The sequence below is a fragment of the Mytilus californianus genome, unplaced genomic scaffold, assembly GCF_021869535.1.
Source record: "Mytilus californianus isolate M0D057914Y unplaced genomic scaffold, xbMytCali1.0.p SCAF_15, whole genome shotgun sequence".
Taxonomy (NCBI): domain Eukaryota; kingdom Metazoa; phylum Mollusca; class Bivalvia; order Mytilida; family Mytilidae; genus Mytilus; species Mytilus californianus.
In genome coordinates, this window is record NW_026262637.1 from 22535555 (window position 1) to 22555883 (window position 20329).

The following is a 20329-nucleotide window of genomic DNA, read 5'->3' on the forward strand; positions in this document are numbered from 1 at the left end:
TCATACATTTGTAATGGCCTTTTTCATCTATTTCGTAATATCTGGATGAAAGAAAATTCAGATTTCTGTTTCAAAAGAAACAAGAACATATTTCACTCAAACTCATTAATTATTTAATACTGGAAGACAACTAATTGTGTTTGATCTTGAGCTTTTTAAACAACCAATGTTAGAAAGTAAAAACTAATGTATGCATTTCATTAAAACCAAAAATGAAATAAAGATCCAGGGGCAGGGTAGTCCAAAAGTTGTATGTAGGTCATATTTGTGACCTAGATTCACGCCAAACTGGTCAAAGTAAAAATGTAGAATCTTCTTCTGCTATGATAAATATCTTATGTTTTTAGTTAAATGTATTTTTGTTCAATTGCTTGTACAAAAAGTAATCAAATATACCAGTCATATGATTTAGTACTCCAGAGACATGTTTAGTCTATAAGACTCATTACTCCAGAGGCATGTTTAGTCTATAAGACTCAGTACTCCAGACGCAATTTAGTCTATAAGACTCTTCCGTGGCACACAAATCAGTACAATTGGAAGGCCAAAACAAAACCATTTAAACAAAAATTCCAAAAGTTTTGCCAAATTTGGCTATGGCCATCTGTCTGGGTTGAAAAGCCTAAATGTTTTTAACAATTTTTGACAATTTATGAACAGTAACTTTGCTAAAAATGAGGATATCAATGGTACTTTATGTCAGCATCCGAGTATTGACCTCTTGGCTTGTGAAACCCTTGGAACAAAACATCTACCAGCAGTGGTAATTTTGCTGTTATAAAAATTTGAACTAATATGTGTCCATGGTAAGAGTTTCTGACATATCTTACAGGCCAATGATGATGAGGCACCAGGCATTAATTGGACAGTGGAAACCGATCGTCTGCTGGCCATGCAAATGGTGATTAAAATAGCAGATATAAATGGTCCTGCTAAAACTTGGAAACTTCACCATGATTGGACAACCAGAATATCAGAGGAATTCTATGAACAGGTCTGTAATCAGTATAAACCTTAATTTGAATAATCTTTTAATGTCCCACCTACAATAGTAGAAGGGATTATGTTTTCAGGATTGTGTGTCCTTTCATAATTTTGTCTGTTAGTCTGTCCTGTATCAGGTTTCAGATTTTGGTTACAGTAGTTTACCATGAAGTTGTGGTCACATCAACTTGAAATTCAGTAAACATGTTCATTATGATGTGAACTTTTAAAATTGTTTACCAAATTACTGTTTTAACTTCATGGTTCACTGAACATGGAAATGTGATAGTGTTAAATGAGTACATTCTCATGTTAAAGTTTTTGGTTAAGGAAGTTTAAAGTTTTGGACACATTAACTTGAAACTAAGTACACATATTCATTCTAATGAGAAGATTTAAAATTATATGCCAAATTATGGTTTCGACCCTCTATTTCATGGTTCACTGAACACAGAATCTGTAAGTGTGAAATGAGCTCATTCTTAGATTAAAAAAGATGTGGAAGTTACCATGGGGATATTCAAAACTTATAATTCAAGATAAACTGAATATACCATGACTTAAAACCAAAGACAACAAATAGACAAACAAGTGTAAAACACAACATAGAAAACACTGAGGAACATGAACCCCACCAAAAACTGGAGTGATATCAGGTGCTCTGGAAGGGTAAGCAGATCCTGCTCCACTTGTGACACCCATCATGTAATTAAAGTGTTTGCTTAAGGTAGTTTACTATCAGTTCATGGTCACATCATCTTGAAACTCTTGAAACTTAGTACACATCATTATGCACATCATTATTTTTACATGTTTTCACAGTTTACTGAAAATTAAATTTGATAGAGCAAGCAGGGCATGGTGTCCTATGGACTGGAACGTTTTCTTGATTTTTCAAGTTTTGAATTGTAATACATGCTCAGTGAACCATGACCTCCTTTACATGACATTTCAAGGGGCCTCGGTGGCCGAGTGGTCTAAGTAGTTACTACTGTAATCACTAGCCAGTCAACACTCAGGTTGTGAGTTCGAACCCTGCTCGTGCGGGTGCACTTTACTCCAATCTTTATTGACTAGGATTGTCAGTTTTCCTATCGAAGGTCGGTGGTTTTCTCCAGCACTCCGGCTTCCTCCACCAATAAAAACTGGCCACCGCGAAATAGCCCAGAAGCGGTGCTTAAAACACCAAAAATCAAATCAAATCAATTACATGACATTTCTTTAGTGACAGTCCTTCTCTTGTTACCTCAGATTTAATGTTTACTTTTTGAGAGAGAGGAAAAATGGAATAATTTAGTTTTTATTTGTTTGATAATCTATACAGCAAATATTTTGCTTTGTCTGTAAAGTTAGTAATGAAATGAGAGTTTAAAATGTGTCATACAAAGTGCTTTACAGTTTGAGAAAATAAATAGACACAAAATGAAAAGCTATAATCTTGATTGAATATGAAATAGTATAATTACTTCCTGAGTAACAACATAATAACTGTGGAAAATGAATCAAGTCGTAAATAACATTATAAATTAAAACCAAACCACTATGCTGAGAAGTCTGTTGATTCATTTCACTGACAGGCTGAAATTAGTTCTTCAGACCTTTAAGGAAGTGTTTTAATGGCGAGGAATAGTAACCATTAATTACACAACTCATCAGAAAAAAAATTATATCGTCCCCTTTTAGATAGCTTCATTGCAACATATAAAAAAGAACTATATATCTGGTTTCCATGATATGACTTTGACATTTTGTGGGGGAAAATTGTCTTTCCGATGTATAATACTTAGGGGAAAGCTGTAGATATCAATAACTAGCTTTAGAATTCATTTGTTCTCATTATATTGTCATTAGTGGGATGTAAACCTTATGTAATGTCTTTTGGTGTATGACAATACAAGAGTAACTATATTGTATTTGAATGTAGCAGATTTAGTTTTCATGAACATGTAAGGATTGTTTGGAAAGACAAGACTACTACTAGAGTGGTGTTTAATGACCTTTACTACCCAAGGAGGTATTGCAGGGTTGGTAAAGACCGACAAATATTTAAAATACAGTATAATTATCCAAATTTAATGCAAAAACTTACTTCTATTCAATTTATTATTAAAATTTAAAAAAAATTCATCCACCCCTAGTTTTCAGTATTTCACTAATTTGGGCTTTGTCATATACAAAACTGTTTATTATATTACAGGGAGATGAAGAAGCCAGGTTGGGGATGCCAATTTCTCCATATATGGATAGAAAGATTCCTCAGCTAGCTAAGTTACAGGAAACTTTCATAAATCATTTGGTGGCGCCATTGTGTAATGCCTTAGTAACAGCTGGTCTGTTGCCAGGGACATGGGTGGATGAACCAGACAGTGATGGGGATGGTAAGTTTGGTAACTATATGCTAGAGAGCTAGAGACATGTGACAGTTTGGTAACTATATGCTAGAGACATATGACAGTTTGGTAACTATATGCTAGAGACATATGACAGTTTGGTAACTATATGCTAAAGACATGTGACAGTTTGGTAACTATATGCTAGAGACATGTGACAGTTTGTTAACTATATGCTGTAGACATGTGACAGTTTGTTAACTATATCCTAGAGACATGTGACAGTTTGGTAACTATATGCTAGAGACATGTGACAGTTTGGTAACTATATGATAGAGACATGTGACAGTTTGTTAACTATATGCTTAGACATGTGACAGTTTTTTTAACTATATGCTAAGACATGTGACAGTTTGGTAACTATATGCTATAGACATGTGACAGTTTGGTAGCTATATGATAGAGACATGTGAGTTTGGTAACTATATGCTAGAGACATGTGACAGTTTGGTAACTATATGCTAAAGACATGTGACAGTTTGGTAACTATATGCTAGAGACATGTGAGTTTGTTAACTATATTCTGGAGACATGTGACAGTTTGTTAACTATATCCTAGAGACATGTGACAGTTTGGTAACTATATGCTAGAGACATGTGACAGTTTGTTAACTATATTCTGTAGACATGTGACAGTTTGTTAACTATATCCTAGAGACATGTGACAGTTTGGTAACTATATGCTAGAGACATGTGACAATTTGGTAACTATATGCTAAAGACGTGACAGTTTGTTAACTATATGTTAAGACATGTGACAGTTTGTTAACTATATGTTAAGACATGTGACAGTTTGGTAACTATTTGCTAGAGACATGTGACAGTTTGTTAACTATATGATAGAGACATGTGACAGTTTGGTAACTACAGTGTTCCCGTCTGCCCTAAATAGAAGGGTGGCCCGCCCTTGGTGCCCTTACCCCCGCCCTTTTGCCCTCCAAAGTAAAAGAATGCACCCCTCTGCCTTTTCAAAAAAATAAAATTTCCAAATTTCATGCCTACCGTCGTTTCCGGTAAAATTGTTACCTGATTGTGTAACACTAATTAACTGACAATGGGATTAAGTTAAATACCTAATGCTTTGGCAGTTTTACCACCTTTGTTAATGATTGTTTACTGCTAATTAATGGATTTAAGATAATTGAACAAATACTAGATATTTAATACAGAATGAAATGTCCACATGTTATCCATTTGTAATGTTTATGTACAGCATGTATACCTGAACAAATTTATTTCAGTAGGCATAACATAAAAAATAAAATCTTAAACAATTTTATAGGCATACATAGTTTTGACTTAATTGGTAAAAAATGTTTTGTTTCATAATCCATGAGTATGAAATTTAAAGAAGAATCAAAGAAATTTGTACTTTGAACATAACAAGATTCACTTCCTGTTTTACCTCTTGTATTTTATAATCCTCCTGACATAGGAGCACTCAACAAATTTATTTTTAACAATGATGGAGAAAAAAGTAACTGTTTATACCTTCTGCAATATATTATTGCATCAATATAATATGATCATCTCCTGTCTAACCTGTTATATTTATAAAACTCCTTACTGAGGAGCACTTTGGTGTGCACTTGAAAATACTTTTTTGTAACAATTCAAATGATAATAAATAACTCTAAATTACATATATACTATATGTTTGAACAAGCAATTTAAATGTTGATAATTTAATTACATTAAGCATTCAATTTTGCATGTATAACTCCATCTTTCAAAACTACTTGTTTATTTTTATAGACTGGTATAAGTTATAAAACATTGAAATTTCTGATGATTATTTTCCTTACCAAATGTACAAGTTTGTTTAGATTAACATCAAAATGATATGCTTTGTTTCATGGTATGATAATTTGATAAAAAAAAAATTCTTAATGGAACCAACATGAAGAACATATTAATTTCTGAATATGGTTTAAATACAACTAATGTTCTCAAGCTGAGCCTATCAATATTCAAGGTAATTTATACACTGTCCAACAGTGCCCTTGAATTCTGGGTTATAACGCTAAAGTGCCCTTTCAGACAACTAGCACCCTTCTGCCCTGAGATTCAAGCTGGAACACTGAACTATATGCTAGAGACGTGACAGTTTGTTAACTATATGATAGAGACATGTGACAGTTTGCATAAAAATGATAAATCAGAAGTGCTTTTTGATTAAGAATGTGCTAAATTACTTTCTTTTTGCTAAAAACTGACAAAATCTTCATTTGAATCCCTCAATCCGGAAAATACACATTATATAAAAATAAGGAGATGTAGTATGATTGCCAATGAGACAATTATCCACCTAAGTTCAAATGAAGTGGAGGTGAGCAATTATAGGCAAGTTGGTTATATGTTTTAGGCAGTAGAAATCATAATATAAAAGGCAGACTTCTGTAAATATTTTATGGTGGAGATTTACCAATTGAGTATCCAATTTGTTTCATACTTTTCATATCTGTCCTTCTGCAGGTGAAGGCATTCTCCTCATCCTGACACATTTAGTTTAAACACTTGATTTTTTCTGAAAAGATATTTTATTGAAGAGTCATATACTAGGGTAATCACTATCCTACTTGTAATGCTATTGTATTTATGTCAGATAGTGAGGTGTAATACTTATATTGTGGTCTACTGAATTTGAAATATACAAATCAGATTTATGAGTGTAAGAATTACTTGATTCATGCAACAATTTGACAGCTAATTGAATTGCTAGTTTTGGGGGTAAAGATTGCATGAAACCTTTATGTGGTTTGCTTGATAGGTATTTCCCAACTTTTATCACTTTTTTTTAGATTAACAAAATATAGTACATTGAGTACAAGATTCTATACATCTCATTATTGAACATTTCAGGAAATTTACAAAGATTACTATATTCATATATTCAAGTTACAAAATAATGGGTACATGTATAACCATACTTGTTATGAAAATTACATAAATTGTATATTAGTGATGTCATTGTTAAAGTAATACTTAAATTTGGAGTAATCTTCCTTTGTTCATAATTTTAGTTGAACCAATTCTTAAGGCTTAATACAATGCCATGTTTGATTGTATATTCCCAATTCAAAATGAATGCAATCTTTACCTTTAGTGCTCTCAAGCACTTTGATTATTATCATTATTAATTGTTATTTATATGTAAAGAAGAAGAAACATCTCTTGGTTTTGTTTATTTTAGTTTCGGGACACTCAGATACAGAGATATGTGACATTACATGTAAAGATACAGAAGATGAGAATGAGACAGATCATGAAACAGGTAAATATTCCCCAAAAAACTGGTAAATATTCCCCCAAAAGCAGGTGAATTTTCCCCAAAAAACAGGTAAATATTCCACAAAAACAGGTAAATATTCCACAAAAACACGTAAATATTCCACAAAAACAGGTAAATATTCCACAAAAACACGTAAATATTCCACAAAAACACGTAAATATTCCCACAAAAACAGGTTAATATTCCCCCCAAAACAGGTAAATATCCCTTCCAAAACAGGTAAATATTCCCACAAAAATGTAAATATTCCCCCGAAACAGGTGAATATTCCCACAAAAACAGGTAAATATTCCAACAAAAACAGGTAAATATACCCACAAAAACGTAAATATTCCCACAAAAACAGGTAAATATTCCCACAGAAACAGATAAATATTCCCACAAAAACAGGTAAATATTCCCACAAAAACAGGTAAATACACAAGTAAAGGCAAATATTCTCACAAAAACAGGCAAATATTCTCACAGACACAGGTAAATATTCACACAAGTAAAGGCAAAATTCTCACAAAAACAGGTAAATATTCACACAAGTAAAGGCAAAATTCTCACTAAAACAGGTAAATATTCACACAAGTAAAGGCAAAATTCTCACAAAAACAGGTAAATATTCCCACAAAAACTTACATTATTTGTTTTATTGTTTTGATATACAGTCTAATTGTTCATAAAGGTTGTTATGCAGTATTTGCAAACTACCATTTTAGTAGGTACCTATGTAGACTAATGATGACTGTTCATTTCAATATTACCTAAATGATTTTCTTCAAAATTTTGTACCAAAAATATCCTTATATGTAACGTTTTAATCATTACCTTTTCTCCTTGCACAAATTGCCTTCCTTAGCAAAGCTCTTGTCTATTACCTGTTACCCAACCTGATGCATATCAGATTTACGTTAGCAGGTTATTATCTTCGGTTATTTTCCCCTAGCAGTAATTGACATCTCTACTAAATTTTACTAAATATTTTGATGTTGACAAGACATGTGGATAGGCAGCACCAAGGAATGAGTTGAAAACATAGTACTAGCTATTTAAAGTAATAATTGCTATCAACATTACATTGGCAAATAATAGATGTTTGTCATTTTTCAGAAGCCATAAACCACCCAAAAATTAAAAGAAAACCAAGAAAAGTAAATTGTTTATTGACAAAGAATATGAAAGAGAATCATGAATTCTGGGTAGCTAGGATAAAAGAAGAAGAACTACAAAAGTCTGCATCTGAAATAAAGTCAGAAAAACAGGTATGTTAAAAATTTGTATATGTATTTTTAGTTTTATGAAATACAAACGAATAGAGGCAGTAATCCAACAACTACAATAAAAAAATAATTAATTTTAGTTTTACTGTAAACAGGACAGTAGAAAATGTTTTTGGCTACACTATCAATTTTATGTCTCTTTAGTCATCTGCATGTCTTTGAATATAATTCAGATGCTCTATAGCTGCTTATGTTCATACCTTTAGATATAATTGAGATTTTAGATATTTTATTGAATTCGAAAATTTAAAAGTATTTTCTTTGAACATCTCTGTAAAACCTGATGAATGTTATGTGCCAAGTGAATTTTGGAATGAATAAAACAAATCTTGTGCTTTACATAGAGCAACATGTTCATGAGAACGAAATATGAATAATAAAAATACACACAGTTGGACATTGAAAAAGTTAGGAAAACAGCTCTGAACAATCTGAACTACAACTTTTGGTTTAGCTGTTGGATATTTTGTATGGAATCTGAGGTCAAAATGCTGCAAAATAATTTCCCCTTCAAAATTGAACTTAGGATAGGAAAACTTTTGCATCATTCTGTTGTGTTATTCCTTAAAGTGCTTTCTGATTTTATTCCATTGATTATTGCATTTTAAAATCACCCACATTTCATCTAAAGTTATTAAATGAACCACACATTTTTAATATTTTTGATTTTTTTCTCCAGGAGAGTGAAATGGAACCAATAAAAGAAGAGACAGAATCTCCCCATTCTGCCAACAGTTCTCCCAGTGCTCCAAGTACTCCAACACGACAAAAAAAGGATGAGAAATGACAAAATACTCAAAAATATACCAAAGGAAATTAGGACTAATTTGAGATAAAAACTTTACCAATTAGATGTATACACATATTTAATAGAAGTGTTGACTCAGCTTGATCTCTGCTGAATCTGAATTTGTATCGTTATTTCTGCCATGTCTGTCAATTACGCAAGCAGACGACAAATAGAATAGAGCATAAGATGAAACATTAAGGAAGAATTTCCAGATTAAAGGAAATTTTATAACATGTAGGAAATAATATTTTCACGGGTCATAAGCATATATGTTTGTATTCTCTGTATAAGCCTCCTTTCTTAGGAGCACCACCATGAGTTGTGGTGTAACGGACAACATATCCATTTCAAGAAACTAGTTTTTGTGCAGAAACATTCATTACATAAATTTATTGTATGTATGTTGGTTCAAGTAATGTATATATTTTTATGAGATTCCAGTACAGATATGTGTTAGAGATGTAAAAGTCTGTTCAGATGGTCAATAGATGTTGTCTGTTGTGATTGACTGCACATCTTTTATGGGAACTATAAATCTGTTGTTTTATTAGAAGAGACGTTTCTTATGTTTGTTATGATTTGTTGAGAAAGAAGAAAGGTTTCTAGATGTGACAAAAAACTAAGAGCTAGTCTCAGTTGTTCATTTTTCATATTTTTGCCATATTTTGCATTTAATTGACTAATTTTCTGTTTATAACTGTTAAATGGGAGACAAATCTTGCTCATATTATATATACAATTGATTCCAAATTTGTGTTTTTTCTGCCTGGAGCAGTTTCTTGGGAACATTTATTCTACTATAAAGTTCCGGAACATTCAGATCTTCAATCACTCTTAGGTAAGAGACACTCCTGACTGGTGTCCTGGGATATATATTGAAATAAATTAACTTACAGGAAACATGAAATTTTCCTAGTTTGAAAAATAAAATATTTTATCCCCCTCCCCCTTATAGAAGTTATAATTGAAAACTCACCACATAACATTACTGGCATATGAATTGTCTAAGATACAATATCTTATTTAAGAAGCGTGGATCATTTGTTTAACTATCATGCTGCTGTTAGTGAACAATAAACAAAATCAGGAAAAAATTGAGTGGCATTTTTTATGTCAATTATGGATAATAAATCATAACTTATTTTATAACATGAAGCTGTTCTGGGTAGAAAGTTTAAATCATATGAATCTAAATGCTGAAATTTGGTGCTAGTATACTCTTTGTTTTAACCCACTTTTAGTCAGAGCACCCAATGCAAAGTCCATTAAAGTGTTTTTTAATTTGTGTATTAAATTGTTCTAAACCAACTTCATCTGTGAAGAAAGTATTGAATAATTTGTTGTTTTGTTATGTATACTTTTGTATACTATGTTGAAATATTTTTCTTTTTGATGGACACTTTTCAAAATCTTTAATGTCAAAGAATATGGAAATTGTTCTAGATGGTATTTTTTGGTTGCCCACTAATTGAGTAATAAAACTCAAATCTTCTTTTATTAATATTTAGCAAAGAAGTTGGTGTTTTTATTTAAATGTATGCGTAGTTAACACAGTGATTCAACAAATAGCAGACAGTAGTTACAAGTGAAAACATTTGACATGACTGTACTGATTGACTAATTTTTACAAACTTAACCTTCTTATCATAGAAAAGCCCATCCTTAATTCAATTTTTAATTGACTTATATAGAAAATATTGTGTTATAGGATTGAGATATTTAGATTTATAATTTTGTAATGGATCTTTTCATAAATAAAAATTGTTTTGAAGTTTTGAATAAGACAAGTTCCATTTCTTTAAAATATAGGGATGGACAGTAATGGTAGAGTCACCACATCTGATTCTTTAGATTGCCTCATTTTTCCAGTGTCCTTCTATTCAATGGAAACTATAAATTTCAATTTTTTTTTATATCTATGATGTTAAGACTGATGCCCATGCTATTAAAAGAAACATTTCCCTTTTCAGAACTTCTAACATAAGGCAATATTTTCCAAAACTAAGTTATCTAAGTTGACCTCACTTTTAACCTTAAGGCTAACCTAATGGGAAGTCTTTTATTATCTCATCTTGTTTAGTCATATACTTATAAATTATTGATGGTTTTTCAAATGAGAGGGTGTTTCTCGGCTACTATCTCATCGAAGGGTGAAAGTCCTGAGATGAGATGTTGCCAAGAAACATCTTACAGTTTGTAAGACCATTGAAAATCTGTTTATCTCTATTTTGCCTATGATGTTGTTGATGTTTACATTGACAACGGCACATGTACCCTTAGTTTCTAGCAATAAGTTCTATCTCAAACAAGTAGCATGATATTCAAATTTATCACACAAAAAAATTACACAAAATAGCGATAATTCTTGTTAGTAAAAGCACTAAGAATTATAAATAATAATGCACATATGATTTCTGCCATTATACAACTGCTGACAATACTCGTTTAATTATAACCTCAAAATCCATTTTATATGTAAACATTATGACAGAAGATGTATAATTTATTTATATTGTATATATTTGTACATATTGATGTTAGTTTTAAGGTCAATGTGACCCTGATTATTGTAAATTGTAAAAGAGAATTGTTTAAAATTTTTAACAGTTCAAGAGATATATAGTCCTGTATTATGTATATGTTTTTATGAATATTCGATAATTATTTTGTCAGGAGGGGGACCATTTATGTTTCACTCCTTGTTATAAGCATGTCTATATGTTTCAGATAAGTAAAACACAGCATTTACACTCAAATTCAATCTTTAGTATCATTGCTTTAGCTTGATTATTGCCATGCTTATTCTGTAGTTCAAACAAATTGAAATAACACAGTTAACCACAAACATTAGAAATATACAGGTTTTTAAGGAGTGTCAGGCTTGGATTTTAAAATTAAACTTTATTTTCATATCAAAAACAAATTTAAAAGATTGTATCTTTTATATGCTTGTATAATGGTAATCCTTTGTCCACTCATTCTTATCTTAACATTCACTCATATTTACACAACCACTTCTTAAGACAACTTGGTTTTGCTTTAATTGAATATCCAAACATTTTCAAATCATCGAAGTATTGAAATAACAGTACCGATCAGCGCAATACATTTTTTACAGTTTCCGAGTTGATTAATGGTGTCAATGAAAAATGTGTTTTTCTCCACTTATTATTTGATGAAATTGTTTACTTTCACTGAATCTGTTGAAATGTTTACACAGTTTTAGGGTTGATACAAGTTAGTTTTTGTTTTTAGATTATTTCACCTTTGTCTTTTCAGATTTATGAAACCATAAAAAAAATGGACAGTTTTGAGATTTCATACAATACATGTACCATTTTTCCATTTACATTTGAAATATTTACTGATATACAAGTTAGTTCCCTTTATTTTACAATCAGTTGGGGAACAAGCATCATTTGCTCACAGTTTAGCTGATTATTTATTGACGAACTGTATAGTATGTTCTCCATCAGAACTGTTGATATTTTAATCTGAACAAATTCACTACATTTTCATGTTTTTCCATTGATTTTAAGAAAGTATCTAAAAATCTTGTATGTTATAGTTTTAATTAGCCCGTTAATACCTCATTTTAATCAAAAATTTATTTTTTCTCAGGTAATGCATCAGCTTGCTTGTTTTTGTTTTTGTATATCATAGCCAGATCTGATTTTATTTTGATGCAGGGTATATAATTGAAGATCTTTTATTTATAGTTGCATAATTGTTTGTTCTGATTCTTCAGTTTTTGTTTTTTTTTTAAACAATAACAGAAAAGTAAGAAAGAATGAATACAGATAAATGCCTACTAAAGGTTACGTGTAAATAAAAGCGAATCATACTGACTGATTAACTTTACTTTTTTCTGAATCCAGTTTACTATGTATAAAGCAGTGGTACCAGGCTAAAAATTGTGCTTATTTTGACTTTTATATACTCGTAAAATAGAGCAGAAACCCATTTCCTTTGCAGATTTCTACCTCTTCTGTGACAAATAAGAACACAGATATATACATATATATATATATATATATACTCCTTCGTCTCTAAAGTAAAGACGAGAAATTTAAGTGCTTATGTCTAAGAAGTAACAAACTACAAGTCAACAAGGTGTTTAATTCATGTAAGTTATAATGCTTACATTTTATTTTATGATATGCTTGATCTGCACCTATTGGTAAGTGTAGGTATTTTAAAGATTTTTGCTAGACCTATTACATGGTAATTTTCTTCCAAGATTTTGAATAGGCCTAGTACAAGTGATTCATTTAAAAGATTCTGTCTATGCCTAGTACAAGGTGAAACATTATACAACATAAAAGCAGTATAAAGATAAGGAGATGTGGTATGCATATAAGACACATATCCATCCAACACCAAATAAGATTTAAAAAAAATATCCATATATTAACAGGTAAACTAGGATACTTTTAATAAAGGTTTTCTGAGATTGCTGTTTTAAAAAGAATTCAACGTTATGATGGGGTATTGTCTGTTGCGAATACTCAGAGATGGTTTAATAAGCAATATAAGAGATGTTTGATTCTTTCTGCCTTTTTTGTTGCATTATCAGACTTCTATCACACTATGAAGTTACTATCATGAGATCAGATTAAGCAGACTTTATATACTATTCTACTGTATTTTTATGATATCAATATGTTTTTATTTTTGTAAAATCTTGTTTAAGAAATTCTATTTATAAAAGTAATCAGGGACTTATACAATATGTATTACTATATTGTGTCCCAGAGTGAAGTGTAATTTGAATTCCTAATATATGAAATTTGATTGGTCAGGATTTATCATGTCTCCATGACAACTTATTATCATGTATTTGTTGTGTATAGTTATTTTCGTATTTGTTGCTAAGTTGTCATGATCTCCCACGCAACATCTTTGTATATATAGATAGGCTTGCATAGTGACCTTTCCTGTAACTTGATCATGGCCGTCAGACAGGTGTCTTGAAGGTGTTAGTTATCTGATACTAATTTTACCTCCATAAAACATAGAATTACAATGTACATTAGCATCCATTCATAGATTTTAATTGGTGAGTGAGCTGTCTAGTAAGATAGTAGACTACAATCTCTAAACATCATCTCTGGCAAGAATGGAATCAGCATTGGTCAAAACCATCAAATCAAGTACCCATGAAATTAAGTACCCATGAAAATATCATTTTTTCTTAATCCACAAAAATTGGCACCTGCAAATACAAATGAATGTATAGTACGTAATCAGTGGCGATCCAGAACTTTTCATAAGGGGGGGGCCCACTGACTGACCTAAGGGGGGGGCCCGCTCTAGTCATGCTTCAGTGATTCTCTATATAATCAACCAAATTTTTCCCACGAAAGGGGGGGCCCGGGCACCCCAGGGCCCCCTGGATCCGCCTATGGTAATGTATCTGAATGCTTTCCGAAATCAGTTGAAAAACTTACATTTACATATATTTGAAATTTTATTAATGCTAATGTACTTGTTTCTGTGGTAAAAGCATTGTATATTCACATCTCAGAACTAAATTTCAACACATAAACAATGCTAGCATCATAGAGAGACACCTATTTGTATAGCTCTATCAATGCTAGCATCATAGATAGACACCTATTTGTAAAGCTCTATCAATGTTACCATCATAGAGATACACCTATTTGTAAAGATCTATCAATGCTAGCATCCAAAAGAGACCCCTATTTGTAAAGCTCTATCAATGCTAGCATTTTAAAGAGACACCTATTTGTATAGCTATATCAAGACCTATTGTGATATTTGTATATAGTCTTCTATCCAAATATTTATGATATCCAAAATCTTTGTTGAAATATTAGAATTTAAATGTTCAATTAAAAGTTTGATTTTAATCTAGAGAGAAGATAATTATTGAGTCAGTCAATAAAAGTGATACAAGTTCATTGTATTTATTATTTTTAGTTTATGCCAACAATATAAACAAGGCCAAAACATTTCTGGATATGTTAGAAAGTTCTCCATGGTAGTTTTGTTGATATTTATCATAGGTGAGAAGGATAGTTTTGTTGATATTTATCATAGATGAGAAGGATAGTTTTGCTTATATTTATCACAGGTGAGAAGGATGGTTTTGTTGATATTTATCATAGATGAGAAGGAAGGTTTTGTTGACAATTATCATAGGTGAGAAGGATGGTTTTGTTGATATTTATCATAGATGAGAAGGATAGTTTTGTTGATATTTATCATAGATGAGAAGGATGGTTTTGTTGACAATTATCATAGATGAGAAGGATAGTTTTGCTTATATTTATCATAGGTGAGAAGGATGGTTTTGTTGATATTTATCATAGGTGAGAAGGATGGTTTTGTTGATATTTATCATAGGTGAGAAGGATGGTTTTGTTGATATTTATCATAGATGAGAAGGATGGTTTTGTTGATATTTATCATAGGTGAGAAGGATGGTTTTGTTGATATTTATCATAGGTGAGAAGGATGGTTTTGTTGATATTTATCATAGGTGAGAAGGATGGTTTTGTTGATATTTATCATAGATGAGAAGGATAGTTTTGCTTATATTTATCATAGGTGAGAAGGATGGTTTTGTTGATATTTATCATAGATGAGATGGATAGTTTTGCTTATATTTATCATAGTTGAGAAGGATGGTTTTGTTGATACTTATCATAGGTGAGAAGGATGGTTTTGTTGATATTTATCACAGGTGAGAAGGATGGTTTTGTTGATATTTATCATGGGTGAGAAGGATGGTTTTGTTGATATTAATCATACGTGAGAAGGATGGTTTTGTTGATATTTATCATTGGTGAAAAGGATGGTTTTGTTGATATTTATCATAGGTGAGAAGGATGGTTTTGCTTATATTTATCATAGGTGAGAAGGATGGTTTTGCTTATATTTATCATAGTTGTGTTCATGTAGGAAAACAAACCCGATGATTATTACTGGTAAAGTACGACAATGCCACACCTCTACTCTAGTTTAGATGTTCCACCTCTATTATAAGAGAGAAAGATTTTGTTGGTATGAACAAGAACACATTGAATTTAGGAAAATAAGCTGATATAATAAGAAAGATTCTTAATGTGCATGGAATATTTGTTGAAATCCTTCATGCAAATATATAGAATAAAACATTACTGAAAAACAATCATAAAAATACAAAAAACATTTAACTACATGAAATTATAGAAATGAAGAGAATTCAGCAATTACAATGAATGATGTCAACAATTACATTATATTATAAATCATACATTACACTATAAATCATACATTACACCATAAATACACTATAAATCATACATTACACTATAAATCATACATTACACTATAAATACACTATAAATCATACAATACACTATAAATCATACATTGCCCTTTAAATCATACATTACACTATAAATCATACATTACATTATAAATCATTGATTTCTCAATAGTTATCTCTCTTATAACAAAGTTTTCTTGCAACTAACAAATTCAATTTAATCCAAAGATACCAGGTATTTACGCAATTGTTAGATATTAAAGTCAATATTGATAAGGTTAGTCAGCTTTATTCAGTTGGTTTTTTGGGGTAAAGATTGCAGTTATGCAATCAAAACCCTTCTTCCATGGTTTATCACTGGTAGTAAAAACAACATAGTGCAGTAGACGTGAACATTCTTTAGATTTCAATCCAGGCAATTACATGCAACTTATTAATGATATGTTATACTCCCACATCAAAGTTTACAAAATGATGTGTATTTAAATAACCATACTTGTCAAGAAAATGGTTTATTAAATATTTGTTGTGCATGGTGTATGATTCTGCTTTAAAAATAGGTTAAACATAGTACATATATGTAAGCCTCAAATCTATGTCCTTTCCGCAAATCTATGTCCATTTCAATATTGCGTCATAGACGTTCCAAATTTATGTCCTTTATTGTCTCAAATCTATGTCCTGTATTGTCTCAAATCTATGTCCTTTATTAATTCAAATCTATGGCCATTTTTGTCTCAAATCTATGGCCTTTATCGAAATGTGGTGACGTAAGACATAGAAAGACGTCATCAAATTTATGATGGCAATAATTTGTACACTGAATTATGTTGTGGTTGTTGAATGTTGATGTCATGGTACACAATGGATTTTAAAAAATACATAGATTCGAAACTGGAATAATTTCACCAGAAAAAAAAATCTTTTTTAATAAGATAGTGGCACAAAATGTCGTTGTTAAACACAATAAATTATCCCCTAAACATTTTTATGTGGTACCTATACATTGAAACATTGAACAAAACGTTTGCAAATAGGTGTATGTGTTTATAACTTACGATACAGAATAGGTTTAATTCATTGTTGAAGACCGTACATGTATCTTTAGTTGCTTGTATACAGATGTCATTTTGTCTCAGGTTGTTTATCAACTTATATTTCGTATTTGTCAAGACGTAATGAGTAAAGTGAAGTAAGATTAATTGTTCTGTAGTAATAAACGTTTTGTTCAATCTTGAGCAACTTAGGTCTTAGCCAATGATATTCGTGATAAAACTGAAATAGAACTGACTCTTGCAAGATAATTAAGAGAATGCATGTGAGGTTCAGTTTGAAGTAAACCTTTGGTATATTAAATTCCCATAAAGATCAGGCATACATAGGATGCATTGAAAAGTGTGAACAATATCATGAATCGCATTAACAATTTAGAATTAGTATCTTACAGGGCAAGGAACTTAAATATCTGTCTCTAATATGCATGGAATATTTGCCACTGAAAGTTAAGTAACCAATAACCTAACAGAGATAGTATTGGAAAGTCCTATCAATGCCCACTCTCCTTTCTTTGATGAAGGATCTGAATTCGAGACAGCGAAAGGCTGTCGTGCATACTAAACTGTGTCTACAGATTAGCACTTATATTAAAGGTTAAGGCTTATTTATTCTTGAGACAACTTCTCTTGAGTGCTACTTTAATTTTCTTTGTTTATATAAATTGTTCTGCAGTCCATCTTTACCATATTCGGGAAATAACTTATAACTTGATGTACCTTATAGTTATACATGTTTTTGTTTGTATTGATTTTTTATTTTGCTGTGAAAGAGTCTGGCAGATTATTACAGTATTGTTAGATTTCTTTAACAATTCTTGCCTGCTTTGTTGATTATACCCCGCTGTTTCATTCTTTTGGTTATTTCAAGTGTGTGCAGGAATATTTTGTTATGAATAAACCATGATATTATCTCTTCTTTTTTTCGGAACAAAATTAACGCTAAATTTTTGCCTAGTTGAATTCCTGTCGAATTAAACCGTAAACGAATTTATATTATGCAATATATTACGGTTGCAGAAGAACAGATGTTATTTATCCACCATACCTTATGTGTTCATCGGTAAATATCAGTTGCCTTGACGATATTCAACTGATTAATGGCTTTGTCAATCTCTTCTGATATAAAAACTAGGGGTACAGCATTTTGATTACAGCTTTCTTCACTAGTGTCTATATCGAATTCTTTGTTGTTATAGTCAGAATTTCGGTTATTAGACTCAGGTGTTGCGAGCTTGCTGAAATGTTCGTTTCAACCTTTGAGTATTTCTGCCTTTGTAGAATATGTTTTGCCTCTTCTATCTTAAAATCTGTTTATAGCAGTTGCTTTAAGTTTTCCTTTGTGCATTTACAAGCTTATGAAATATTTTGTTGTCTCCTTGTTTAGCTTTCATTCTATGTAGCGACCCATCTCGTTGCCATGCAATTTCTTGTCTTCTGGCTTTGCGCAAATGCTTTTTAGTTCGTTTTCGTTCTTGCATTGTTTCACACAAACTGTTGGTTTTTATCAAGTGATGATTTGTTAATTTTCAATGAAAATTCTGTGTCATCATTCACAATATATATAAAAAAGAAGATGTGGTATGATTGCCAATGAGACAACTCTCCACAAGAGACCAAATGACACAGAAATTAACAACTATAGGTCACCGTACGGCCTTCAACAATGAGCAAAGCCCATACCGCACAGTCAGCTATAAAGGGCCCCGAAATGACAATGTAAAACAATTCAAACGAGAAAACTAACGGCCTAATTTATGTACAAAAAATGAACGAATAACAAACATGTAACACATAAACAGACGACAACCACTGAATTACAGGCTCCTGACTTGGGACAGGCACATGCAGAATGTGGCGGGGTTAAACATGTTAGCGGGATCCCAACCCTCCCCCTAACCTGGGACAGTGGTGTAACAGTACAACATAAGAACAAACTATAAAAATCAGTTGAAAGAGGCTTAACTCATCAGATGGATAAAAATACAAATACTACAAATACAAGTGGACGTGGCCGGGTAGTTGTACATCCAAACAACAAAAAGACACTAAGTACAGATCTGAGAGTACTCGCAGTTACTGACAGCTAGTTCAAAGCCACTAACAACTAATAAAAAAAATCATGCATCTAAGACTAAATTATCAATCCGTACACATGTTTATTTTGGATCGTTGTGTTGATATTTTGGTTGATGGTACTATGCTGTTTTGAGCTCTAATTTGGCACCAATTAGTTTGGTTATAGCAGTTGAATCGTTAATGTATTCAAGTAGACTTTTCTCGAGGCTTTTGATTCTGAAACATTCCTGATATTGTTGTAAAAATCTTTTTTCCATTTTATTCTATTTGATGTTAAAGTCTAGTCTTGTCCTTTCTTGGTTACAATTTCTATTTCTTTTTACGTTAACGGTGGATATGTGTTGTTTGATAACATATCCAGGCTTATAGTGTTGTAGACTTTGTCAGCCAGACTGTCATGTACATAACATATCCTGTCTTTTGGTGTTGTAGACTTTGTTAGCCAGACTGTCATGTACATAACATATCCTGTCGTATAGTGTTGTAGACTTTGTCAGCCAGACTGTCATGTACATAACATATCCTGTCTTATAGTGTTGTAGACTTTGTCAGCCAGACTGTCATGTACATAACATATCCAGTCTTATAGTGTTGTAGACTTTGTCAGCCAGACTGTCATGTACAAAGGTATCATCAATTGTTCATGTTTCATTTCTATTCGGATGAATGAACGTTAATAGGGTTGCTTTAATTAAACGTTAACTTCTAATCGATGCTGATTTATTTGTGGTTTTCATCAGATCACAATTCCAGTCTCCACACAGGACAGGGGTACATGTATCAAAGTATTTGACTATTATTTTGTGAAGCTGGTCTAGACATTCTTCGAAGTGTTCATTTGCCTGTGTTAACCCTCTGCATGGCATACAAAGATTTACAGAATTGTAATGTCTTTACATTTAGTTTAATGCATATGATTCCCTCTGAGCCATCATAAACTTTTTCTACAAAATGGGGCAGATGTTGTTTCCATAGTATAGTCATGTCTATACGTTTTTTTTTTTTTGTATGATTCCCATACAAAAATTGCCAAGTTGTGGTTCTCACTGACGTTTGGTACAAAAATAAGGCAAATAAAATCATAGATACCAGGATTAAAATTTTATACCCCATATTCGTGTACAAAAGACTCGTCAGTGACGTTCAATCAAACGGTTAAAAAAGTGAATGTTTCTGAGTTTACTTATCTTTAAAGTCT

General features: G+C 31.6%; 1 protein-coding gene across 1 annotated transcript in view; it reads left to right on the forward strand.

The window, feature by feature from the left end:
• The window catches only part of LOC127725675 (cGMP-inhibited 3',5'-cyclic phosphodiesterase 3A-like), a 77850-nt gene extending 63202 nt beyond the window's left edge, over nucleotides 1–14648 (forward strand). The window contains exons 9-13 of the mRNA XM_052232826.1: nucleotides 833–994; nucleotides 3182–3362; nucleotides 6568–6648; nucleotides 7765–7916; nucleotides 8614–14648. Of these exons, the coding sequence (XP_052088786.1) occupies nucleotides 833–994; nucleotides 3182–3362; nucleotides 6568–6648; nucleotides 7765–7916; nucleotides 8614–8721 (684 nt within the window). The 3' untranslated portion in view covers nucleotides 8722–14648. The remainder of the gene's footprint in view (nucleotides 1–832; nucleotides 995–3181; nucleotides 3363–6567; nucleotides 6649–7764; nucleotides 7917–8613) is intronic.
• Nucleotides 14649–20329: the final 5681 nt, after the last annotated feature.